This window comes from Spinacia oleracea, chromosome 1 (genome assembly GCF_020520425.1).
Source record: "Spinacia oleracea cultivar Varoflay chromosome 1, BTI_SOV_V1, whole genome shotgun sequence".
Classification (NCBI taxonomy): domain Eukaryota; kingdom Viridiplantae; phylum Streptophyta; class Magnoliopsida; order Caryophyllales; family Amaranthaceae; genus Spinacia; species Spinacia oleracea.
In genome coordinates this window covers 110332710-110360327 of record NC_079487.1, presented here as the reverse complement: position 1 = coordinate 110360327, position 27618 = coordinate 110332710, and the positions used below count along the sequence as shown (strand labels likewise).

General features: G+C 35.3%; 3 protein-coding genes across 6 annotated transcripts in view; 2 read left to right on the top strand and 1 right to left on the bottom strand.

Annotated features, from left to right (window-relative positions):
- The first annotated feature begins 62 nt into the window (after positions 1-62).
- LOC110801693 (xylan O-acetyltransferase 1) lies at positions 63-3923 on the top strand. Its single transcript, XM_022007095.2, has 5 exons — positions 63-1044; positions 1150-1321; positions 2060-2259; positions 2367-2525; positions 3271-3923. Exons 1-5 carry the CDS (start codon positions 479-481, stop codon positions 3623-3625), a joined length of 1452 nt encoding a protein of 483 aa, XP_021862787.1. The 5' UTR covers positions 63-478; the 3' UTR covers positions 3626-3923.
- A 1339-nt stretch (positions 3924-5262) lies between these two features.
- LOC110801698 (endoglucanase 13) lies at positions 5263-8997 on the top strand. Its single transcript, XM_022007100.2, has 6 exons — positions 5263-5466; positions 6058-6471; positions 7588-7674; positions 7753-7905; positions 8261-8542; positions 8638-8997. The coding sequence occupies exons 1-6, from the start codon at positions 5263-5265 to the stop codon at positions 8950-8952; spliced, it is 1455 nt and encodes a 484-aa protein (XP_021862792.2). The 3' UTR covers positions 8953-8997.
- A 141-nt stretch (positions 8998-9138) lies between these two features.
- LOC110801666 (anaphase-promoting complex subunit 1) overlaps positions 9139-27618 on the bottom strand; it is a 38855-nt gene continuing 20375 nt past the window's right edge. For 2 of the 4 annotated variants that reach the window (XM_022007052.2, XM_056839505.1), the window contains 18 exons: positions 26876-26947; positions 26058-26151; positions 25903-25991; positions 25730-25783; positions 25517-25597; positions 19719-19840; positions 19473-19633; positions 14961-15037; positions 14776-14889; positions 14575-14676; positions 13338-13478; positions 12427-12600; positions 12147-12210; positions 11916-12055; positions 11633-11790; positions 10582-10660; positions 10284-10382; positions 9139-9957 (listed from right to left, as the gene is read on the bottom strand). In XM_022007052.2, the coding sequence (XP_021862744.2) occupies positions 9583-9957; positions 10284-10382; positions 10582-10660; positions 11633-11790; positions 11916-12055; positions 12147-12210; positions 12427-12600; positions 13338-13478; positions 14575-14676; positions 14776-14889; positions 14961-15037; positions 19473-19633; positions 19719-19840; positions 25517-25597; positions 25730-25783; positions 25903-25991; positions 26058-26151; positions 26876-26947 (2196 nt within the window). In that variant the 3' untranslated portion in view covers positions 9139-9582. The remainder of the gene's footprint in view (positions 9958-10283; positions 10383-10581; positions 10661-11632; positions 11791-11915; positions 12056-12146; positions 12211-12426; positions 12601-13337; positions 13479-14574; positions 14677-14775; positions 14890-14960; positions 15038-19472; positions 19634-19718; positions 19841-25516; positions 25598-25729; positions 25784-25902; positions 25992-26057; positions 26152-26875; positions 26948-27618) is intronic. The other 2 variants (XM_022007053.2, XM_022007054.2) reach the window with 2 other exon arrangements.

Below are 27618 nucleotides of genomic sequence, written 5' to 3'. Positions count from 1 at the left end.
TCCATAATCTTGCAACCAAGATCTCAAAAAGTATAAAATAAAAATAACTATTTTTTTGTTCCTTTTTACAAACCAAAAATTATTTAATTCTCTAAATTTGGTGAAAAGAATTTCCTAGAAAATGACAACATTATTAGAATCCCATCAAAGAAGAAGAACAACCTTCAAACAAACACAATTCCCCTGTTTTTTAAAATTTTTCATTTTTGTTTTGTGTGATTGTTTGAGAGCTACTGCAAAGTAGTTAAGCAAATGGAGTAGAAATAAGCATAACCCACTTGAGAAAGACAACTCTCCCAATAGTTGGTTCCTTTAAGATTAACCCTTCTCACCAAACAACCCCTTAAAACTAATTTTTTAGCAACAAAATCTTCATAAAAATAAAAATAAATAATGCTCTGTTTTTCCCCTGTTTCTTTATATTTCCTCTGTTTTCCTCTGTCTTTTCACACCTACCATTTCTTCAGCTTCCAATCTAATGCGTCGAAAAGAAACACTTCTATTCTTATCAACTGATAACACAATGAAGCAGAAGAAGAACAGCAACCTTTCTGTTTTTGTCGTCGTGTTTTCGATACTTTTGTTCGGGTTCTTCATGTACAACGAGGATGTGAAATCGATTGCGGAGTTTCCTTTTTCTAAGCAGAAAGTTCAAGAAATGCAAGAAAATAAACTAATTGAAGAAATCCCAGTTCGAATTGAGGAAAACCCAGCTGAAATTGAAGAAAACCCAGCTAAAATTGAGGGGAAAACAGAAGAGGTTTCAACCGACACGGTAAGAGCAGAGCAAGAAACTGGGGAAGGAAAGAGAAAAAGTTTAGTTTTTGAAGAAGAAGATGATGAAGATGACGAAGAGATTGAATTTCCCCCAAAAGAATGTGATCTTTTTACAGGAAAATGGGTTTTTGATAATGTTACACACCCGTTATACAAGGAAGATGAATGCGAATTTCTCACTGAACAAGTTACTTGCATCAGAAATGGCAGGAAAGATTCAACTTACCAGAATTGGAGATGGCAACCTAACGATTGCAATTTGCCTAAGTAAGAATTAATTCCACGATTAAAATTTTTGGTATTTTTGTTAATTTTATGATCTTTAATTAATCTACTTTTTTATTTCTTATTTGTGTCGGTTGATTTTGAAAGATTCAAGCCAAAATTATTGTTGGAAAAGCTAAGAGGGAAGAGATTGATGTTTGTGGGGGACTCATTAAACAGAAATCAATGGGAATCAATGGTGTGTTTTGTTCAATCTGCTGTTCCTTCTAGTAGGAAGAGCTTGGTCAAAACTGGTTCTTTTAACATCTTCAGGATTGAGGTTCGTGTCACTTTCTCTTTACTATTTCTGTTGTCCGAAATTTATCTAGTATAACTTAGTCGATAATCTAAAAACATAATCATGTATTATTGGTGGTTAGTTTATTCGGTTTTTTGTTCATATTATACAAGTCAACACGTAATCAAATTATGTTTCAATTTTTTTTTTTTGGTTATTATGGATTTATGGTTGGTTGGCTATTATTGTATGATCCAACATGTAACAAAAAACAAATTCTTGTTACTTGGTTTCTATGAGTTGTAACTTTGATTAATATGATAAGTGGGGAATTTCCTTGTTTAGTGTAATGATGCTACGTAATAAAATTAGGGGTCCAAGGATTATAATTGGAAAAACTTTTGAACAAAGTAATATAAAGAAATGGTAAATTAAACTACTTTTGAAAAATTATATTCCAACCAATCTTAATCAATAATCAACATTACTCTACTTTTTAAACCTAAACCAATTCCATTTTTATAAATTTTGTAAGAATTTGGTCACCCACTTTGTAGAAAAAAAAGTGCAATTTTGTGGGACCATATGGCATGCAATTTTATCATATGATAGAAATAGTGCATAACAACTTCGCTTGAATTATAAGTAAATCACATCTCGTGACGGTTGACGTTAGTTTGAATCTAAATCATTTTTAAGTTCATGTTATTTGAACTCAAATCATATTTGATTATTTGGACAAAAGTTTGGGAGTAAAGTTTTGTTATTGGGTGTTTGCAGGACTATAATGCTACGGTGGAATTCTACTGGGCACCATTTTTAGTAGAGTCAAATTCGGATGATCCAAAGATGCATAGCATATTAGACAGGATAATAATGCCTGAATCAATAGAAAAGCATGGTGTTAATTGGAAGGATGCAGATTACCTCATTTTTAACACCTACATTTGGTGGATGAACACCTTCAATATGAAAGTTTTGTAAGTTAATTGTACTTGTTAATCAAATGGACTAAATGCATGTTATGGTTAAATTGATTAATTAGCATTGAATGACTGATTGTTGTTTGGGTGTCTGATTCGAGCAGGCGAGGATCGTTCGATGAAGGGGACACGGAGTACGAGGAGGTAGAGAGGCCGGCAGCGTATGGTAGGGTGTTGAAGACATGGTCTAAGTGGGTTGATAACAACATTGATCCTAATCGTACCACCGTCTTCTTTATGAGCATGTCTCCTCTTCATATCAAGTAAATATACTCCGTAATTATTTCTGTCTCTTCTAATTAACTTAGGGTTGGTTCCACAATCCACATCACTGTCATTTTTCATTTTTTGGTTTCGAATGTCATATGATTTAAATTGAATCATGAATTAAAAGATAGTCTTACATTCGTACCTATAGTAATCACGTTGATTTTAACAATTAAAAAATGTGAACAAAATAAAAAATATTGATTTTGAAAACTGACAACAAGCTAATTAATATATGGGCTTAAATGAACAAGCTTTTTAGGGTTTTTAATTTGTGAGCTTTGATACAATGTTAGGAAATAAGTTTCCTTGAGTATGTTTATGTCAAAATATGTGTTTATATACAAGCTAATATATGTGCTTAAATGAACAACTTAACCTGGTTACAGTTGGGCTTAACATTTTTTTTTGGTTTCATATTTTGGTATTTAGTTTTATGAAAAATAAAAAACAACATCGAATGGGCTCTTATTAGTCCCCCTTTTTTTTGTCCGAATGAGCCTATTAGTCCATTTGGTGACCTTTATTGTTATTACTTATCGAACCAATCATAGAAAATGCCTTTTGGTTTTTCATATTTTGGTTTTTAGTTTTATGAAAAACAGAACATAAAAAATAATATCAATCGAACTGGCCCGTGTTAATCCGTATTTTTTTTATGTCCAAATGAGCCTATTAGTCCCTTTTGGCAAACTTTAGTGTACTAAACTTCTATTTATGGAACCGATTATTTTCATGTAGGAGTTTGGATTGGGAAAATCCAGATGGTATAAAATGTGCCTTAGAGACGAAGCCAATATTGAACACATCAATGCCATTGAACGTAGGCACGGACAGGCGGCTGTTCACCATCGCACACAACGTAACACAGTCGATGAAGGTGGTGCCGGTGAGCTTCCTAAACATAACGTCGTTGTCGGAGTACCGGAAAGAAGCCCACACATCAGTGCACACAATTAGGCAGGGGAAACTGTTAACAGCAGAACAACAAGCAGACCCTGATAATTTTGCTGATTGCATACATTGGTGTTTACCTGGTCTTCCTGATACATGGAATGAGTTCCTTTACACTAGTATCATCTCTACCCACACGTGACCGTCACACTTGTTTCTAGTTTTTTTTTTTTTTTTCATTTTTTAATTACTAAAAATGTCCAATTTTTTGTGAAGTCGTCGATTATTGAAAATTAATGTATAGGATTGCAACGTTGCTCTCCTGTTGTGTAGAAAGGGGGAAAATATGTGTTTTGATTTTTTCAAAAATCAGGGCGAAAATCGCCTGAATTGAAAGAAAGAAATTGAGAGTGTAATATACTGTATGATCGATTCTACTAGAAGCAATAAAAGTGGTAGTAAAAGAAATGTATAGAGGAGTTTTTGCTCCAAGAGATCAATTCGATGTCGATGATGTTTTTATGGGTGCAAAATGGGGCGGTGATGTGGGGCGTGTTCGGTGTTAGTTTTTTGACCTATTTAAAAGTATTTAATTAAAACGCTATTTGTAAAATTTGCAAGTCTTTAGTGAGGTAGCGGTTAACAGTAGAGGTAGCTGTTGAGTAGCTTTTGTCAAACGTTAAAAATAGTAGTGTTTGAAAGTAGCGGAAGTGTTTGATAAAATTATACTCCGTAACAAAGTTTTAAACAATATAGAAGTATATAAATTTTACTGTATTTTACAATCTCAACCGCTACTTTTACCTAACACTCGTACTAGTTACCCTCTACTTTGACGATTAACCCATACCCTCTATTATTGATCGTTACTTGCTACTCAACCGTTAAACACTACCTGTTACCACTAGTTTGCCGAACAAGGCTGTAAACTATATTCAATTTTAAGTCTCAAGTACGCTATCACCGAGATTATACCAACTACATTGCTAGGGATGAATTGAAATTAAAAATGTTTATTTGATTTGATAACAAGCAATCCAAAATTTCAAATATACACAAGTCCAAAGTGATTTCATGTATAATAAGAGAACCATATCATACAGATTACCAAGTTTATTTATTTCATAAAAGAGATTCATGAATCTTCATTATACTCAATTCCGCTAAATCTTAGTTTATTTGTGCAAAATATATTGCTACATTGGAAGGAAGGGGATATTTTAATTTATTTGCTAACTAAATAAACAAAGAAGTTTACATTTATAACTTATAATTTATACATTAATTTTGATATGGATATTCAAAAGTTTGACTAATACAGTGAAATCATGGCATACCTTATGTTACTGTGAAATCGTCTTAAGTACGTACCTTTAATAATGATGTACGTACGTACATACACCACCTTGCAATTAGATTTATAAAATTACAATATCATATAACATATTTATTTTATAAAATTACAATAATCATATAAAATATCACTCATTGATAGCGTGTATAAACACTAGTAATACTCCGAATAAGTGGGGGTAAACCCCCTAAAAAAAAGTGGGCGTAAACTAGTGAATGTCAAAATTTCTTTAGTATAAGGAGAAACAATTAAGGAAGGATATCATCTAGGAATAAATATGAATGAGTGCCAATAGCTAGTGCGATCAAATGAAAATGGTAAATATACTTGAATTGGTAAATAAAATCGTATAAAAGAAGGAAAAGGATCGCAAATAATCCGTTTGATACAAAATTGATAATCATGTAGAACTATATATATATATGTCCTATAAGAATAATTCTGAATGCAGTTTGTAGTTCATTTGCATTGTATTATTCCAAAAGATGGCATCAGTTAGGAATAACATAAGCTTGCTAATTGTGTTAATTTATGTTGTTGTTGATGGAGTTGTTTGTTCTATAAACTATAAACAAGCTTTAACCAATTCTTTGTTATACTTTGAAGCTCAAAGATCAGGCACATTGCCTGCTCATCAACGTGTTATATGGCGCGGCAACTCCGGTTTGAAAGATGGCCATGATGCCGGCGTACGTACCAATTAATTATCTACTTACTCATGTCTCCTTCCTCAACTTTTTATTACATACTACCTGCGTTTGAAACGGATCTTTACACTTTTCACTTTAGTCTGTTTCTTAATATTCTTTACACTTTGCTTTATTTTATTCGTGAACATGAGAATTTACTATATCATCTGTCTTATCCCACAGTATTTACAATTTTCACTCACTTTCTTTTACTTTATTTAGTTTTTTTTTTTCTTATATTCACCTCATTTTCTTACGCGTTTTTCATAATTTATCCATATTTTTATTATATTCAATCAACTTTTCTATTTTCGCATGTACTACCTTCGTTCATGAAAGTTTTTTATGCCTTGGAATATATATGTCGAAAGTATGAAAAAATGTGACCCTAAATTTGGACTATTATATACATCAAAACATTATATATCATGTAAGATCTTGTTAAATTGGTCTCGGTATGTATATGTAAAGAAATTTAAGGAACAGAGGTATAATATGTCCCTTATGTTTTCCTATATACCAAAGTATGTTAAATTTTGACAAGCTAGGGATTTATGATTGAACAAATTAAACGTGCATATATAGATGCAGGTTGATCTAGTAGGAGGATACTATGATGCAGGGGACAACGTAAAATTCGGGCTCCCAATGGCATTTACAGTAACCCTACTTGCATGGAGTGTAGTTGAGTATGGCAACCACCTTAAGGTTCATAATGAGCTACAAAATGCATTGGTTGCTATCAAATGGGGCACTGACTATTTCATCAAGGCTCACCCTCAACCCAACCTCCTTTACGCCGGTGTCGGCGACGGGGATTCTGATCACGACTGCTGGCAAAGGCCTGAAGACATGACTACGCCTAGGACGGTGTACAAGATCGATGAGTCTAACCCTGGCTCCGACTTGGCCGCTGAAACCTCCGCCGCTCTAGCCGCTGCTTCCATTGCTTTTCACCGTCTTGATCCTAAATATTCATCCTTGCTTCTTGCTCATGCAAAACAGGTGAGTAATTATTACACCGTGCGTGTACTGATATTCTAAAATTATTTGACTAATTTTTATACTTCGTTATATGTTTGACTAAAATATTCGATATATTAAAGGTTGATTTTGCCAAATATTTGATATGTTATTAGGGTTAGTGCCGGATCTTGAAACTTTTTCTTTCGGGGGGCCAATTAAAACTTACACACGTAACATAAATATAGGTCTTAACTAAATATTAATAATAAAAAAAAATAAGTGAGGTATTATTTCCAATTTTTTTAAAAAAGTGTTACTTCGTATTATGAAATATTTACTAAAATAGTAGCTTTTACTCAAAATAAAATAAAATAAATAAATAACAACAAAAGCTTATGAGTTGAGTATTGACGAAAGTTGCTACTCCGTACATATTCTCTTCCAGTTCTCTTTCTCAAACACCAAAAAATACAAAAAAAAAATATACATATAAAAAAAGTAAAAACAAATAAGAAAGGCTACTATTAGACTACTTCTAATAGGAGTCTATAAGATGCGCGTATCTATGACATCCCATGTGGGTCCCAGATACTTTATAGTGGAGGAAGTTGGGAAACACAAATACTGAAATACTTAAAGAACCAATGAAGAGTTTGGGCCGCATTACTTTTTTTTGTTGGGCTATTACTACTAAGCCTATACAACTAGTTTTCTTTTTGGGTTGTACCGGGGACCAGGCCCCAGATGGCCCCCGTGGAAGCTCCGCCACTGATTAGGGTGATTTGATCAAAATATTTAGTAATTAAATATATTAAATATATTTAATTAAAAAATTAAATATATTTTTCATTGTTAGTAAGATGAAGGTCCTATATTAGTATACTTTCTTAGTATTAGAAAAGATTTACCATTTATTTTTTTTCAATTTTTTAACGCATAATATCGATAATCACCTTATATTTGGTTTCATTAAAATTTATAAAAAGTTGATATTAAGAAGATTTATATATTGACATGATTCTAAACAAAATCTCACACGATTGTACTTATCTTTAAGGTACAAAATCGAAAGTTCGATTTTTTTTTTTTTCTGTGGTTGATATTTTTGAATTATTATTTATTCATTGCTGATTACTGTGATTTTCACGTGAACAGTTGTTTAATTTTGCAACGACTCACCAAGGAAAATATTCGGACAGTATTCAATCAGTTACAAAATTCTACTCGAGCAGTGGTTTTCAGGTAATAAAGAAATATCTTTGCAAAAAAATTATAAAAAAAATGGAGAAATTAATAGTAATTAATTATATAATGATGCAGGATGAGTTATTATGGGCAGCTGCATGGCTACAAAGAGCTACTGGAGAGAAAATCTACCATGACTTTATAGGGAACTTTCAGGGTAATCAAGGCCCTAGATCGATGTTCTCTTGGGACGACAAGTTTCTTGGTGCTCAAGTTCTTCTTGCCAAGGTACCTACTTATTATTTACCATACTTTTTTAGAAAATATGGGAAAAGGCTACATGTACGCCTAATGTACAAGATTCTCATGTACACCATCATTAATTTGTTGACACGTCATCAAACCCACTAAAAATGAGAATGAAAGACAATAAATATGACATTTCAACTAATAGAAAGGCATGGTGTACCTTATACACTAGGTGTACATGTGGTAGGATCCGAAAATATCAGTGCAATCGTTGTATGTTACACGTAGTTTTACCTTGCTTAGAGTTGTGACTCGATTGTTTGTGTCTTTATTGTATTTTGTGCTAATTGAACAATTTCAATTGTGTTAATACTTAATACTCCCTCTTATGCAGCAAGTATTAGAGGGGAAGGTGCCAAACTCAGGGAATTGGGGTAATTACAATGCTGAAGCAGAGCAGTTCCTGTGCAATTGTTTACAGAAAGGCAATAACAACATTTTTAAAACAAGTGGTGGATTATTATGGTTTAATGAATGGGATAATCTCCAGTATACAACTGCTGCTTCTTTAGCCATCACAGTTTATGCTGATTACCTCTCAGCGACAGGGAAATCACTAAAATGCCCCTCTGCCTTGGTCAATCCTTCTCAACTTATTGCTGTTGCTAGATCACAGGTATGATTTTTCACATCTAATTAATTAGATTAGTGCTTAATACTACTGTACTTATAAGTTGGTATAAGTATAACCCTGTGTTTCATGGTTACTAGGTTGACTACATTTTAGGATCCAACCCGAAGAAAATGAGCTACATGGTGGGTTATGGGTCGAACTACCCACAAAAGGTGCATCACAGAGGAGCCTCAATTGTGTCTATCAAGAAGGATCCAACACCAGTTGGGTGTAAAGACGGGTTCAATTGGTTTCATAAGGACACACCTAACCCAAATATATTGGTCGGGGCGATTGTGGGTGGTCCGGATAAAAATGATAACTATGTTGATGATAGAAACGATTTTCAGATGGCTGAAGCTGCCACTGCTAACTCTGCTGGCCTTGTTGGGGTACTAGCTAGGATCAATTGAACTTGAATACAACTAGGAGATTTTTTGACCTACATTCATCTCATGTAAAACTTAGTGTCAGATTAATACATATGAAATAAATAAAAGTTTGAAACTTGGTTGATAGAGTTTACGCAATCTAATACGAAGTATTAGTCAAAATGAATGCTAAACTTCACAATTAATTGGATAATTCAATAAAAAATGTGAAGCAACGAACAATTTCCTCACTTCATTAACTTATTTTTGAAGAGTTGAATTACATTAGTCTCCACTTCTGGAGACAGAAGTCCTAAAATCAGTAACTCCTACTTCCTACAATACATTGACAGAATTGGTCAGGTATAACTTACATGGTAAACTACACTTGAAGATACATCGGGTTAATGTACATTGTCAGGCTCTTAACCTCGAATATAGCATTTATGCGGGTTGAATCAAGAAACTCGCCGCAGTTTCAAACATAACATTTGGCTTAAAACCTGAAAACTTCCACATATTTTACAAGCATCTGTATTGCTTGTACATGGGAGCAACTCTGCCCAATAATGCTTCGGAAGAGCCCAACTAAGGTTCGCCACATACAGTGAACTCATGAACGCCTTAGTGTGACATTTAGAGATAACTTAAGAAGCCGTGACATGACCTTTACTAGGAAGAAATCAACATTTTATCCATCTCAGAAATCACTCTGACATGAATCCGAGGAAACACTAACCGCAAAAGAGGGGCTGCAGAGGATCTCCTGAGTTTGGGCTTTAATCTCTCTATTGTTGTTTGGATTACAGATGGAGACGGTACACAATACCACTGAAGGTACCAAGATAATAGTATATAACACTTTTTATCATCTGGCCATTTCCCACAAGTCCAATAGTTGCGTAAATCAGTTTGCATTTCATGGGAACAGCTGAAGAGCTCCTCTACGCGCTTTCTCAGAGACCCTAGAAAATTTGATTGAACAATGCCATATCTCGACGAGGATAATCTTCCTCTCAGCAAGGCCTCATTGTAGGCTACTACAAGCTGCATTCATAAGAAATTCATAATACTATATGATGAAATGGAAAGACCCATATTATAATAGTAGCCTAGTAGGCCAATATATGAGCACTCTTGACAAGTTAGTGTACCTCCAGGTTTAAAGGAGAAACAATAGCCAGAACTTCATTATCAAAAGTTTTATTTAAGATCTTTCAAGTGGAAAAAAGGCATTCAAATGTAAAGAAAAGTCTCCATCATCAAGCAACTGTTAGTAATCTAAATGTAACTACTGATTTTGTTTCTCCACATTTGTTTTGTTTTGTTAATAATACTGTACGACAAACAGCAGTTTCTGGTGGACATGTTACCTTCAAACTAGATATGGAGAGGGAATCAGAAAAGGTGACGATGTCGCCTGTGACCTGGTCAGTCATTGATCTAATCATTGTATACAAAGACATGTAGACCTGCATAGCATTCAGCATTGGTATCATAAACATAAAAATAATAGTGTCACAACATCTTGCCAAATATGTTTCCATTATTCTGCCAACTAACGCAGTGAAGGTAATAGAATTATAAGCAGGAAAATCCACATAAAACTTATCCCATATCCCATTACCACAGTGATTTATGTTAAGGCAAGAAATATCAGACAAATTATACCTGCAAAAGAGCTGGTCTGTCCTTGCTGACACACTCAAATAAAACTTGCAAGCAAAATTCCTGGAAATCAACATCTGACCTGTTGCCCAGACAAACAAGTAGTTAATTACCAAAGCACAGATTCCGTACTAAAAATAGTGTAGGAAACAGTCACTCAGCCATAACAAGAGTAAGGTTATGCATATCTAACCCACAACGGCAACTTTTGGGTAAGTCTGCCTTACCGAAAAGACCACTTTGATTGCTTAACTTATTGGTTATATTGCTTAACTAATTGGTTCAAGTGCTTAACTAAGTAGTTTCATTGCTTAACTAATTGGTTCTAGTGCTTAACTAATTGGTTTCATTGTTTAACTAATTGGTTCTAGTGCTTAACTAATTGGTTCCATTGCTTAACTAATTAGTTTCATTGCTTAACTAATTGGTTCCATTGCTTAACTAATTAGTTCTAGTGCTTAACTAATTAGCTTCATTGCTTAACTAATTGGTTGTAGTGCTTAACTAATTGGTTCCATTGCTTAACTTATACAACACCAATGTTGTCTTTTGTGTAAGACCGCCTTATATAAAAGCTTGTAAACCCCCAAACATTTGCAAAACAAAACAAAACAAAAATTATCCAACCTCCAAACCCAATTTAGGAAGGAAATTTGCATATTCGATTGATTACTTAAATTGGTTTCTGTAACAATGAGTTGGTCATGGATATGTCACAAATTATCATACCCCTTTCAGCATCTACTCAATTAAGATAACGTTAGCCACAACATATTTCACCCTCAAGAAACTCAGAAAGGCCATGCAACTCTGAAACCGAATACGAAACCAAGCACAATAAAACAAGCTAGATGCTTTTGCCAGAATACATAAGTACCATATGTTGCAGCGGGAATCATTTGATAACATCTCAGAAATAACAAGAGAATTTCACATCATCTAACAGAACCATGAATTTGAAAAACAGACACCTTCAAGGAAAAATATATTTATTTATTTGATCCTTTATTCAAGGAAAAAGGAAATATTGCATCATTGCAGTTCCACATTTTACCTGCTGTTCCAGGAAGAGTTGCCGCAAAGCTGAGCAAAAGCAATTAAGCTTGGATCAGACGAAAATGTGCTGACCAGGTGATCGACATTACTAGAACCTGGTTCAGGATGCCTATTGATTTTGGAAGCATAACCTAGCATGCTTGTCAAACTAAATGCCTGCACAAGGATAAACAAATTCTAGTTACCTATAGACGCAAATGTTAGCAAAACTATTAAACATCAAATTATGATCACAATAGGGACCAACAAAAAAATTAGTATTTTATTCATGAAAAACATACCTTGTTCATGGCTCTAGATATTAATGACTGACATCCAACAGGATCATCCACATAAGAACAAGCTCCAACTTTTCTTTTGATGTAAAGAACACCAGAATTAAATGGGTGATCTTTGTCACCAGTAAGCCACCAAGGTTTATCTGTGAGAATAACACATCAAAACAAATTAAAATATCTATTTTTTATAATTCATTTCTTGAGAAAATTAAGCAATAAAAGTAAACATACTACCTTCAGGAGTAAGCTCTATGACTTGGGGCCAGTACCTTGGACCACAAACACGAACACTTTTGAGCTGTAAGCAATATAAATATTGAGATCATTAAAATAACCTACCAAGTGGAAAGTGCCAGGATTAAGATATTCAAACTTGAGGTTTCTAGAAATATTGTAACAATGAACTGCTATTTGATGTTTTCTTCCTCTTTGTCTCATTCAATTGTTTCAATGTTATATAATAAGTACTTAATAGCTAAAGCGTATCCTAATTTTGAAAGATCTCTAAACTTACAATGGCGCGTTCTGGAAGAAGGCAAGGTGTGACCTCACAGAAACTTGTCTCTGCATGATGTTCAGTTTCTTTTACAGTAATTTCAAGAGGGGCATACACTGGTAGACCAGTGTCAACATCAACTGTTTGAATCCAGCGAGCTTCTGTAGCAAGAACATAGAAGTGCCTATACGCCTGGAAGAAAGCAGGTGCAACATCTCAAATGATGTATAATCATTTTGAAAAAATACCATAGATAATCAAGCATAATTATAATTAACAGATACTTCATACAAGACAATAAAATTAATTTTGAAAAACCTAAGAACAACAAGTTCTATTGCTGAGAAAAGGCAGCAAAATTGTACCACCGAATCAGGATATGCTTTCAGGGAATTCAGGAGGGTCACCTTCATTTGATTTGGAGCAATCAGTGTAACTCCTATGTCAAGGTTACATCTCTTTCAAAAAAAAAAAAATATATATATATATATATATATAGCTAATGGTATTTGCAAAAGGCTACATTGACCATACTTTCTACTTTAGCTGTTACCTGATGGTAAATTAGCTACTGCGTCTTTCCAAAAATATGGTTATAGAAGTGTGCCTAAGAAATTTGTTCTGCATAATAAAGCTAAGAATCCTCAAGCTCAGATCTAAACTTATGGCTGAACTGCTCAGAGATAAATTCTTAGTAAATCAAAGGGAAGAGGAGGCAGTTAATCACACATGAGCCTATATAACCTACGGAATTTTCTCAAGCAGATAAACAGTGAGAGGACAAAGAGAGTTGCTATAGCAGCTTTAACCTATGAAATATTGAGCTAAAAGACACGAGACGGTAAGCAAATTCATGCTTCAAAAAATTTAACGTTTCAAAAATAGCTGCAAAGCAAAGATGAGCGGTAAATGGAGACCAATAAATGTACCTGAAGGTGGCAGCGATTATCATTTGTTCCAGTGGGAAAACGAGGATAGAGGGTAACCAGTAAAGCTGCAATAGAACTCTTACTAGAAGAAAACGATCGCATTCCTCCTCCAAGAAACAAAAAGCCAATTGCCAGGCTTACCTACATCAAGGCAGTCGAATAAAAAACACTTATGTTTCATTCACATTCTTCTTATGATTTTTTACAGGAATATGCAACAGTTATTAAAAATATTATTGAAACGAAGTCGAATACTTTATAGAGCAATAAAGGAAAGAAATAAGCACTTATAAAAGACTAAGGGAGAACACAATTTGGTGGAACAGTACACGACAGGTATCTAAGTGGTACTGTCAACACCCCATCATGGCCAAACAAATTACTGAAAGTGGTCAAGGAGCCTCTTGTTGTACCATAAAACTTTTAAGGAAGAAAGGCATTTGGATCATGCAAATTTGTAAGCCAAGACACACGAACCCCATTTTGATAATAATGACGAGTTTCTAAAAGACATACATCCCTTCAGAACTAACCAAATGAATTTTGCATTCCTCTTATGCAAAGCTAGGAATTAACTTAGCTTAGACACCAATACACCATTAATGGCAGATTTTAAGGGAAGAAGAAGATGATTGATTAATAAACTGGAATTTAAAGCAAATGTGAAGAATATTCAAGCTTTCGAGAGACAGAGATGAAGCCAAAATTACTTGTAACGCAAGTTGTCGCGACTAATGATTGTGCAGGCAAGAGGGAAATAAATAACCATTTGTCCTCGGGATTACAAGACCATTCAAATGCTCAAAAACCCACGCCACATCCCACCCCCTGAAGAAAAGCCCCAGAAAGATGCTGTGAGCCCAGAGTTCTGGCATGTCGGGCTATCTTTCACATTCTCTAAAGCAACTAGTCTTCTGCTAAAACTTAATAGAGAAATGCACTACATATTGATTGTGATGCATTGTTTTAGTTGTTTCCTATGTTCTGAATGCTTCATACAAAAGCTAACAAAAATTCCCGTAAGGCTAAAATATCAAGAGAGACATAGGAGAGCGGGACAGACAGATAGAGTGAATGAGTGCAAAAAAGGGAAAGAAATTCCTAAGGAATGACACAGAACTTACATTAGCAGTGGCACTGAGAATGCGAAGGATTTATAAACAGAGCAGCAAACATGAAAGGTGGAAGCTACAAACTATTCAGAACATCAACTGTATAGGACATAAATAACACTTACAGTCATTTGAGTGCCAAAATTAGCTTGTCCATCAGAAGAATTTCGACCGCGCAAAAATCTGAGCAATCTGAATGTTTGCAAGTTCCCAGAACCAGCCATAACCTGCTCCGAAGCTAGCATCAAAAAGCAGATAAAAGAAGCCAGTACTGCAATAGATTTTTATATAAACAGTAAAAACTATAATTTGGTGCTTTCATTTACCAATGCCAGGGAAAGGACAGCAAGGTGGAGACATATTTCCAGTGTGCTCCGGTCCACAAACTTTAACAACCCTCTGGGAAACATACTACCAGCTGTACCAGAAATAGACTTAATCTGCAAAATTCAAACATGAGACTGGCAATCAATTGAAAGAAATGACAAAATAAGATAAACAGGATAAAGACCTCATTCAGGAAGTAGATAGCATAGCTGTACAGCAATTCCTGAGCATTGGCATTTCTTGATCCAGCGTACTTCAATCCTGCCAAAAGAACGGAAATGGTATTGGAGAAATCGAAAAATTGTTTCCACTCACAAAGTAGAAAGTAAAAAACAAATAAATAAGACAGCAGATAAATTTCCACTCACAAGGTACTGAAAGTAGAAAGTAAGAACTTAGATATGACCAAATGACAATAGAAGATATAAGAAAGAGGTTGGAAGTATTTTTCTAGGTCCAGGCAAGTAACGAAATTCAGAATTCTAACATCTTGACATGTTTTCATTGCCCATATTCACTTCTACATTTCATATGGAAACGCCTTCCACTGTAAATCATTCACCTTTCACCATACTTTAGTTGAGTTATTGTTACACCGCAGGTTCACATCTTAGCCATTTTCATGCTAGAATTGGCAAACGCATGTTCCACTAAGATCTAATGTAAAAATTTACGGATTTTTCATGAAATACCCCTGAATTTTTGCAAAATTCACCAAATGCCCCTCGACTTTCAGAAATTCACCAAATGCCCTCCACTTTTTAACAAATACACTATATACTCTTATTTATAAACTTAATACACAAGATGCCCTTAATGACGATTTTCCGTTAGCTCCGTTAACTTTTCCGTTAACTTTTTCCTTAACTAAACTAATTAACTCCTAATTAATCTAATCAACTACCCTAAAAAATATTTAAATGCCAACCCACAACTAACCTTCCTCCTAACTCACCCCTTTTATCTTCCCTCTCTCCTTCTTCCATGGATGCCCAATACCGATCTGCTACTTCCCTTTCTCCTTCTTCAATGGACTCCCAATCCCGATCTGCTACTAACCTTTCTCCTCTCTCCCTTTCAAATTTGAAAATAAAAATCAAAATAATGCCTCACAAATTCAGTGGCTATAGCATTAGCAGAAGCACACAATCATACTCCTCACAAATTGACGCACCAATCATACCTCTTTTCAACACCATTAACCACCACCCTTCCTACTAAACCACCTCCTCTTGCTCCGGCCGCATCTCCATTTTCTCTCACCTCCTAAACAACCCCAAATGAGGCACATGGGCTTTCATCTCCCACGACCCGGTGGACCCGAATTCGATCCTCAACCTCATCTTCCCACCCACCACCACAATCGTCGCCGGCGAGTCAGCTAACTCGCCCGAATCGACCAACTCAGACTCGTCCGGGTGAGTGTTCCGATTCGAGCCCCTTGTCGTCGTCGTTGAGTGAAAGGACGTGGGTGCGGCTCAGTTCTTGGTGGCATTGGCTATATTTCGTGGGTTCAGGGAGTCTGGGATTACTAGTATGACTGGTAAAAGGGTGATTGTTGCAATTTTTGTGTTAATTAGCTTTTTGTTTTGGTTTTGAAGCAAATTTAAGGGGGAGGAGAGATATTGGGCGGATTTCAATGGTGAGGAGAAGAGGAAGAACCGAAGAATGAAGGTGGGGAGAGAGATTGGGCATAAGATGGAAGATGGTGAGGGAAATAAGTAAAGGAAAATAAAGTTTTTTATTTTTAAATTTAGTTAGGGTAATTAAGATAAGTATGGATTAATAGAGTTAATTAGGTTAAAGTTGACGGAAATCTAACGGAATTTACAGAAAATGCTCACTAAGGGTATATAGTGTATTTGTTAAAAAGTGGAGGGTATTTGGTGAATTTCTGAAAGTCGAGGGGCATTTGGTGAATTTTGCAAAAACTCGGGGGTATTTCATGAAAAATCCGAAAAATTTATAGATATTTCAAAAGGCAGCGTTGAAGGCACTGAGCAGAATCTGGCGCCCTAGTGCCCTGCGTACAGAAGTAAGCCACTGCCAATTGATACTGCATAACTGCAGAAAGGAAATATAAAGAGGGGACATTGCTGAGTGCTTAGCTAACTGGAGGTGAGAGACAGTAAAGGTAAAACCACATAACGACACTGATTTGTGTAGTTCATCAGAAGAGAATCCATCACCAGGAGAAAGATATTGATTATAGATGTAACAGATATCATGATTTACTATTGGCCCCAAAGAAAAAGCTCAAAGTGCCAGGAACTGATGGTTTGGACCAATGTTACCCAACTCACTAATCTCCCCATGAACCAAGACCCGATAGTGCCAATTGATACGTGGTATATGGAACAGTAGTACACTTTTAGACTAGCAATTACTATTTCTAGGTAGAGAATTTCATTCCTATACCTGTTTTGCATCCCAAAGCATACCACGACTTAGGTATCACTGGTTGTACATGATGGGATGATCACGACTCACGAGAGGGAGACAACAAGGCAAAGGAGAAGATGATAAATACGGGAAGTTGATTCAAAAATTTCGAACCTATTACAAGTATTATAATGACCACCTTAAAAGGATTAGTTTAAAAAAGCGCGCCCAAGGCGCGCCTAGGCTCAAGGCTCACCTAGGCTCAGCCTTCGGCGCCTTCAGCTCTCTAGGCGCGCGCCTTCGTGCGCCTTAAGTAAGGCACAAGGCGCAGCGCCTTAAAGTAAGGCACAGTGCGCAGTGCCGTCGCCTTCAGTTTTCAGGCGAATCAGGCTGACGTGGATCTTTTATTTACTTTTTTTTCTTTTCCAATGATATAAAACACACCCCATGTGACCTATCAATGGTCATATCCTCTACAACCTAAGCTTGTTGGGTAGTGGCAGTAGCATAATATGAGTTAATTTTCATATTTCCAACTTGTAATTACCATGGAAGGTTATAATTCAGGCACTCCATCGACGGGATCACGCGACGCTTATAAACCGGCAAGAAAATTTGACACTCCTAGTATTATGTTGTTTTGAGTATAAATTGTGTTAATTTTGTTCTATACTGAATTTTAAGGTTTACTAGGAAATTATGTGCGCCTCGTATTCAAAAGGCGCGCGCCTGAGCCTTGTGCCTAGGCTCCATCACTAAATCCTAACGTCAAATACCCCGCCACACCCCAAAATATCCAACAGTAAATTCCAATCCCCAAGCTTTTCAGTTTACACTCCTTAGTCCTTACCAAAGAACTATAGGAGTTCCATTTGCTTGTTGAAGCTAGAACTAGGAAACAAAATGGGAAGTACAAGTTTTCAGGTAGATCAGGCAGAAGTACAATATGAGATACATTTTTTTTTTATAAATGAGCAATCAGCAGAAAGTAGAACAGAGGATAAGTTATCCAAACAGCAAGGAAGAAATTATTTATTAGCCCAGTTACGTTTAAAGCACACAAAGAAGGAGAATGAGTTACATTGAGTAATTTCACCGCTTTAAATTAGATATTACATTGAGTAACTATTAAAAAGAACACAAAGAAGGAGGAGTTATTCTATATTTCTATCCCACAACAAATCACAAGATAAAGCGATTCCTAAGAAAATAACACATTTCTTTCAAAACAAAAACACCAAAGGATTGCCAAAAAAGCATCGCCGCCACCACATCTTCTCCTCCTTTGCCCTTTCAGAGCCCACAAAGTGAACTTCAATAGGACTAAAACAATACAAGGGTAAACTTGGTGATCTACGTACGCTGCAATTAGCCTCCAAATATTACTAGCCATCTCACAATGAATAAAGACATACGGCAGGACTCACTATTGCCAAGAGTCCACGACCCAACATGCACATATCCAGAGAAATAGCCATCCCTAATCTTCTACTTTGGTGCATATAATTAGTATTGATTCTACCCAATGTCACGGTGCATACAAAATCTCCCACTTTAAGTGGAGCTCAGGACTTCCAAATAAATCTAAAAGCCGAAATTAAAATTTTTATTTGTTCTTCTATTAACAAGTAAAAGGAGGAAGTTACACAAAGGTAAAATCATGTCCAGTTATACAATATTGGATCACAACAGAAAATGCATTACAAAATTGATCCCCCTCGGCCCCTCCTCGCCTCCCACCCCCAAAATGTCCCAACCCTCCATTAAAAAAATGCACGAAAAGATTGGAAAAAGTGCAGCGTATTTTTCAAACTAAAGATGAAAATCTAAGGCGCAATTGAAGAGTATACAAGGGTGAAACATGCATGTGCTAGAAAACATTAGCAATACAAAATTACAAATGACCTGTTTACAAGCCTTTACTATACAATTATTGATCACTGCGTCCTATAGGATAAACAAACATATAAAAGTATACAATAAAAAAAGTTGAAAGGATACAAGGATATAAGAGATTGAAAAATGTGCTCAGCAAGTCAATCGTCACCAATGATAGGCAGACATTTTTACCACCAGGTTTACTATTTAAAATTTCGTGTTTCTTCAGAAACTAATGAACTACAGAAGTGTAGGGATTAGGCAGCAACTCATATTTAGGTCAAAAAGAAGAACGTGAAAGGGGGGGAGGATTTCTAAGTAAAATACCGTACAACAAGGTGATGTGATACAAGCAAATGCCACAATTATTGAAATTAAAACAAAAAAGTAAATTTCTGCATATGAAAGTGGAAAGAGGATAGCAAACCGAACTTACCAAGAGATATACAAGCTCCGGCAACAATATTCATGTATGCTTGGACAATTGCTTCTTCATCCACCTCATCCATATCAGTCCGTTCATCACCAAGAGCCCCAATACCTTCTTTCACAATTTGAGGAATCTGAGACTCAACCCATTCTTTGGTTGGCTTAACCCTGCATGAGTTCAGAGTAGCTACTTAATAAGTTTTAGAGCTATGGTCAATTCTCCAAATCAAAAGATTCTTCTGTGGCATCAAACCTGCTCCACATTATCAAGTTTCGTGCAATAACGCGAAGCATAATGAAGTCAGGCCTCAGATATTGCAACTCAAAATTTGTACGGGGAATGGAAAGTCTGGAAACAATCACTTCTGATTCAGTCTGAAATAGTTGTGCAAAAAGCCAGGTCAGATGATACAGCAAGTTGACAAAGTTCATATGAGCAATTTAAGATATATATCATCTCGAAAACTGAAATCATGTTGGTGCAATAGCTCATAAATTTATCCATTACGAAAAGAAAAAAGAAAACAAATTGTGCTAGCAGATACTAAAACAAAACAGGCTAGCTACACATGCATCATCCTTTATGGAAATTGTTTTAAGCTGCAGCAAAGAAAGAAAGTTTGAGGTACTACACATTCAAAGTAAAAACATGGTGAAATAGGATGTGCCTAAGTACGCACATAAAAGAACTGATAGAGAGGAAGCAAGGTAGAATCAATAATAAGGTTTTGGGCTCATAAATACAAAAAAGGAAAAAGAAAAAATTACATATGCCTATCAATGTAAAATAGATAAATTACCTTCAAAACAAAATGTAAAATAGATAAAATTTCAGAATTAGCTCATGTAATAGAATCAATCCAAAAAAATCAAGGTATTGTGTTGAACCATAGGATCAAAAATTCAAAACCCAATGATAGTGTTTTCTCTCATACGTATTGTTATGAAGGAAAGCCTATTCGGAAAATTTGATGCACATTTCGATATGAAACAGAGAGGTTGGGATCACAGAAAGTTACAACTCCATGTACACAACAAAGAATAACAAAGAATCAATCACTTGTGAATCATGATGATACCTTTAACCCCCATCTTGATATCTAGTCATGGGACATCTTCCATGGGAACAGCAGGGCCAAGGTCAATGATCTCAAAAGAACTGATGGGTTCAAGCCTTCAAACCTACTTGGTATTATTCTAGAAATTTGGAGTATATATTCTTCAGGCCAAGTACAGTACAACTAGGAGGTAAATTTGCAAGAATCTTCTATATATATGCGGCAAAGTTGGCGGGATCATAAATTGGAAACATTTTTTTCTTCAAAATTCAATGCTTTGAGACAATTTTCTTAATGCCAGAAATATACAGAATGTCTGTTTAATTGCAGTCCAATTAGGGGGCGTTTGGTATGGGGTATTCAGGAAAGGGAACGAGAATCAACAAGGCTAATTCCCTACCACTGCTGTTGCCGCCCTATAACCATCATCATTGCCCCACCTCCGTTGGCCGAACCACTGCATCCACCAATACAACTCCAGACATAGACACTACCCCACCACCCGAAACCACCAAACCACCCTTCCAGCCACCGGAAACGACTATCACAGCCACTCGAAATCACCCTACCAGCCACACAAAACCTCTCACAGCCACCCGAAAGAACCCCACCAACCGAAATCACCCTCCCAGTCACCACACGATCCTTCCACCCACCGAAAACAGCCTTCCACCCGAAAATAGTCCCACCACCTTTAATCCACCCCAAAAACTAAAAAACACCCAAAAGCCATAACCCTTAAAATTCGGGGGAAAATATCAAGAGTAAAAAATCTGTATATATATATATATATATATATATATATATTAAAACTCCAAGGCATTCCATGACATCTCTCCATGTGTCACGATGATTTGGCAAGTAACATGGCGTAGCAGTGCCATGTCATACGCACACATCGTTTATTGCATCCTCATAAAAAAAGTTGTTATCCATCATTGAACTCATGACCTCTTATATGTTAATGGAAAGTCTCAACCATCACTCCAATCACACAATTTATGACTCTAAAACTACTAAAAAAAAGAATCGTACTTATGAATGCATAAACCTTTAATACCCAAATTTATGTACTTGAATAATAATTTATGGTAACAAAAAGTTTCTTAATTTTTTTTCATTTACTAATCGAATCATTTATGTTTTCTAGAAATGTTTTTAGATCAAACATGAAACCATGAAATTAACAGAGAAAAGAATAGGTAAAATTAATACTGTGCTTTATTTTAGCTAATCAAATGTGTTTTTTCCCTCCAAAGTATATTTCGGCTTTGTAACTCAATATACAATTGTAACTTAAATTTTTTACGAACAAGTCATAAGTAAAGTAGGTACAAAAAATAAAAATTTACACAAATAATGCAGAATTACTCAAAAAATTAGTTTGACGGACTGACGGTAATTGGTTAACCAATTTATAAGTGAATTTGAAATGACTATAAAAAACTAGAACTATATGCAACACTCCAGGGCATCGCCCCGGCCCACTAACTAGTTCTACCTAGAAACTCCAGATCTAAAATTTTTTATATTCGAATCTGACCTATAAAACCTCGAATTCAACCCTTTATGGTGATGGTAAAACACAAAAAATAAGGAAGAGAGAGAAGGGATGATGGCAAAAGGGTCGGGGCGACGCAAAGACGGTGTCAAGCTGGGGCGGAAACGGCGGCAACGTGGAGGGAGTTAGCGGCAGCAGCAGAAGGGGTGTAGTCGTGGAGACACCATGAAAGTGAGAAAAGTTGGTGGACCAATGGTGAGAGGAGGACGAGAGGTTGATTCATCAAATCACACCCAAAGAACATATTACATCAAAGGATACTAGTTTCCATTCCCTCTATCCCACGCGAAACAAACGCCCCTTAGGGGTTTCCATAGGTAGACACCTATTTAAGAAAAATTTTAACATATACGCTAGTGGATAGCAACTTCAGTTTGCAACCATGTATAGTAACTATGAAGGGGGTTTATTCCCCTGATAACAAAGAGCTAAGGAAGTTTTTTATGTTCTTTACCCTTTTTCATGCGAGTAGTGATCTGAAAGATAAGCTGGAATTGGAACTTGAATTTATGAGGTTATTAAACTGAAAAACTCCTCTTAGAGCTTGTTTTCATGTGTCAAAGAGAAAATCTCGACCCAAGGATGTTCTTAAGAGAGTAATTTTTCATTAAAAGCCATTGCATTGTGTGTTTCAAGGAGGAAGAGATTGCTTTATTGTTTATCGTCCTTTAGTCTTCTTTCCCTCAATTCCTTGGGTTCCCCTTCGGGACTTATCACCAGCCTTGTTTGGATCCCTGGGATGAGCTGGGTCCGGCCTTATTCTATGAAAGAGGATTTTGTAACTTGGAAAGAAAAGAAAGGTTGGCTTGCTTAAGTGGAAGATGATTTTATTGGCAGTCTGGAATTGCACATGGAAAGACAAAAACCAAAGGAATTTTCAGGACATAACTTCCCCTTGTCAAGGTCTAAAGTTCTTTTCCCGACATTTAATTTTGTAGTTAAACTGCTTCATGATAGTTTTACTGTTTGAGGGCACTAGTTCTTTGTTGAGTTTTTCCTTACCCCTCCTTTTCTATATGGGTTACACTCCATTCGTGAGTTTCAAATATGTATATATATATATATATATATATATATATATATATATATATATATATATATATATATATATATATATATATATATATGTATGTATAACTTGCAAGGAAAAATGTTCTTGAAGCTAAGCGGTTGCTTGTATTTTGGTCACAAAATAAAGAAAGAACACAGAGGTAAACTCCAAGTATGGTAAACAGATTCTTAACTGAAGATTGCAGATTCAAAAGTACGCATTAATCAGACATCTATATTATTAAAGCGGAGTGGTGGTTAATCTGAGGGCTCTTAAACCCCAATACTCCTCTTTCAACTACTCTCTAATTTTGGAAACAATTGAAAAAGGCAAGGAGAATAATTGTCTAACCAAATAAAGAAAAAACTAAATAAAAGAGAAGCAATATCAATCGAATGAGAAAAAAGGAAAGTAATTAAATTGGCAAACAAATGAAAGGAAAAAGGAAAAAAACAAGGAAAGTAATTAAATTGACAAGCTATATACATGCATGACAGGACCAAATCACATTTAAACGGTTTGGTGTTGTTTTGTTTTCGGTTAACAAATTTTTTTTGGTCAAAGTAGTTTGTAACATAAATGTTTAACTAAAGACATTAAAAAATGTTTGAGAAAATTAATATATTGCAGAATAAATCACATAAATCAATACTAATACTTTTGGGTCAATGTATATTGGATACAATTCTTTTTAAAATATAAAAGAATATTTTATGCATAAGATGGTTTATTACGTTTGCGCTCGGTTTGGTTTGTTTCAAATTTTCGGAAAACCAAACCATAAATTGCAATTTGAATTTGTTTTCCAAATCAAACAAATAAAAAATTATTTGCATGGTGTGGTTTACACCAAACTCTGAAAACCCCTAAATTACTTAGATAAGGAGAAGAGAGACAATAAGATATGAGAAAAAGGTATGGAGGTGCTGGGTTCAACATGTTTTTTGAATTTCAAGCACTGTTTTATTATTTTCTAGGAAATAAAGTAAAATGAATCACTACCAAATGAAGTACATACATAGAGGTGTTCAAAGTACTTTTTCATTTGCAATTACTCATTCTTATCAAATACGGAGTAATTTGCAAATTTACTGATTACACTTTAATTTATGTTACGGGATAATAACAATAAGATTAACTTTAAGGGATAGGTTGTTACTGATCAAGGTCGTTTATTATTCGATAAACTGAAACATGATACATTTTGGGTGTATCTATGTTAGTAGTTGGAGACTATTATAGGAACAGTTAATAGAATACGGTTCTGTTAAAATATAAAACAGGTCGTTTTAAAAAAATTGTACACCTACACAACCATTCTTCATTTATAGGCAACATCTCTCTATAATCAGATGCACCGGTTTGTTTATTGATCCAAATATGAAAAGGGCTGGTGAATTTAATGGCCGGTAATATACGTACTTAAAAATTTAGTGTTGGATCTTTTATCTCAATTACTTATATCTCTCAAAAATTATTCTGTTACGCAAATGATGGTTATGTCCAGAAACATATCAATTGATATTAGTGAATAGCTAATGAAATCTTTTAAATGGAAATGTTAATATAATCCAAAAGAATCGTTTAAACCAATATGCAATGATGGCCATTGTAAGAAAATCAATTTTGTGACATTATTAATCAATAATGGTGTTTATGAGTTTTATCTTTAATAGGACAAACTAAAAATACTAAATGTATCATGTATGATTTGGGAATCATATTTTGACTAAAGAATTAGGTTGCATGTTACCTAATTCTAGAAGTAATCATATGTTTATAATTGTATTTAAAAGAAAGACTAAAGAATATCAGGGGAGAAGTTGAACTTGCAATTATATTCCACATGAAGTTTAACACAAACCTTGTGGGGTAGATTATTGCGCCCTTGTGCATTTTCCGTCTGATGGTATTTTAACTTTTTGTAAAATTGATTGGAAAACGACATTTAAAGTTGTGTGTATTGTTGTTGTTTTTATTAACTTAACATACCTATTATACTTTTATAGTTAATAATAGTTGACTATTAACTATCACCAGCAAATGAATCTTGAAAACGTACACTAAAGTTTACAGACATCGCAGACATACACATTAATAAAAAGGTAACTATAAATTAACCACATAGGACCTTAAATGTGAGTTATAAAGTGACAACGAATAGATTTGGTCCTTGCAAGTGACTTGTTTGTATTTCCATCAATAAAATACTGTTCCAATGAGATAAATATATTTTTCTCGCATACCAATGGAGTTGAAAACTAATTAGGTTGTCCTCAATCACCATATAGCAAACAACATAAATTTCAAAGCATAATAAGACAATTTATCAAGTCAGTACTTGATCTGGCTCACCAGATTGAGATTTCTAAAACACATACCTTCAAAAACAACAAAGCTAAAGCAATTATAGCTCCAGGTGCAGTGACGTCTACATTAACAGGAACCCCATCCAACATCTGCTAAGATAACGCAAACAGAGGGGAAAATAATGTCTACTCAAATCTCAAGGCATCTACAATACAGCTGAACAAAGAAAAGGCCCAGAAAGATGCTTTCACATCCAACTGATCCAAGGCTTTCTTTTATTTTACCTGTCCCACACCCCGGCTGTGCTCATCTGTCACTGATATGAAGGGGGACTTTTCCTGACAAAACAAAAGAGAAAATTTTCAGAAAGGGTTAACAGATTCCAGCATTATTTGGTTTAAGCAGCACTAGGTTTCACAAATAGAGATAGAAAATTTACGTGGCATACGATGAGTACCTGACGAGATGCATCAATTTTTTCTCCAGCATAGTGGAACAATCGATCGACCAACGTATCCATGCAAGCGAATTTATCCTCTCCACGGCCTACAATTGGAAAACGCAGTGAGCCGGAATAGGTATTTCAAGAAAACTTGATCTAATCATTCATACCCAAAGCAACAAGTCCAAGTGCAAATCCAGCAGAAACAGCATAGCCCTCCCTCTCAAGCACATTATCACCACCGCTTCTACGTCCTATTTCAGCCTGCAAAAGAATCGGTCAGATGTTAATAGTTAGACATGGGCCCCCTGTGTTGAAGAATGAAGATGCATTAAGTTAGTGGCTCTTTACATTTATGAGGATTAACTAGAGGAATCAGTAAAGAAGCACACATAATAAACTAAATCATATAGTCACGATTTGCATAAACCTTAGCTAATGCTCCAGAGCAAGAAAGTCCCACTCTTCCCACCCCAAAAAACAATAAAAAAGACGAAGGACTCCCCAGAGATAGGTCTAGGGATCTCCAAATGTGTGCAGCCTCACTCCTAGTTGGTTAATGACAATTAGAGATGCAAAAGACTAATCAACCCTCAGAAATATCATGTACAGAATACACACAATAGAAAATTAACACTTGCACCAAGAAAAACAAAAAATTACACTCATTTCCAATTATTTAGTTCCAAATTTGTGGAACCAGTAAATAACCCCTTAGTGTAGCCAGTCCAGACAGAATTGGCTACAAAGAGCAGTCAAAACTAAAAATTGTAAGCAATAGTTTAGCTTGCTCTTAACCAAGAACAGTAACAAACTTCAGGAAGATAGTGTAACTAACAAAGCCAGGGTTAGTAAGGACTGGGAAACCAGATTATCTCAAAAGGACTTCAAATCCACTATATTTTCTTATTATGCTAACTGATGAGATGAAGCGCTTCAAGTACTCAAGCTCAAACTGAACAGTGAAAGCAATAAAGAAACATAATACCATCAGAAATTGCATAGTCTGAGGATGAGCAGATCCTTCAAAAAGGAGGCCAAGAGACATCAACGCCGCTGACTGTAAAACCATACAAAGAAAAGAAATGAGGAAAGGAAAAACTCGGGATCCACCAAGATTATTTGCAACTACAGCGTTCAGGAACCACCTAAGCTTGGTATATACCTACTACAGTTTTATTCAGAGAAAAAGTATCACACGAACAACAAAAATCATACACATGTCTGTAGTACTATCCATAAAGGATGTCCACTTTAAGCAAACAAGAAACTACCCTATAAGCTAGTCACACAATGTCAAATATAGCTATCAATAAACTGTAACGAACCGTAAATTTGAGCATAAAAATAATGGCAGAAACTGTTTTAATTTGCTTAATGGATGAAGAACACAAAAGGGGATACAAAAGTAGTGACTTGAGGCCACCAATCTCTAAATTTAGTGACTTGAGGTCACCACTCTCCAAAGCCTAAGCTTTACCAAAATTCTCAAACATGCCCCTCATAACCTAATGTGCCCTAATTTTTAACCATTCTACTACCCCTACCTGATTTGTCTTCTACCTAATATTACTCACTACGGTTCATCACAGAAACTTTCCTTTTATTCCAAATGAAAAACACAAAACAACTCATTCCTCATCGTTCTTCAAATATCAAGGAATCAAAGTAAAAAGTCCAAAACAAGTCAAATAGCCAACTAATGTAAAATATTATTTTCCCATTTATACT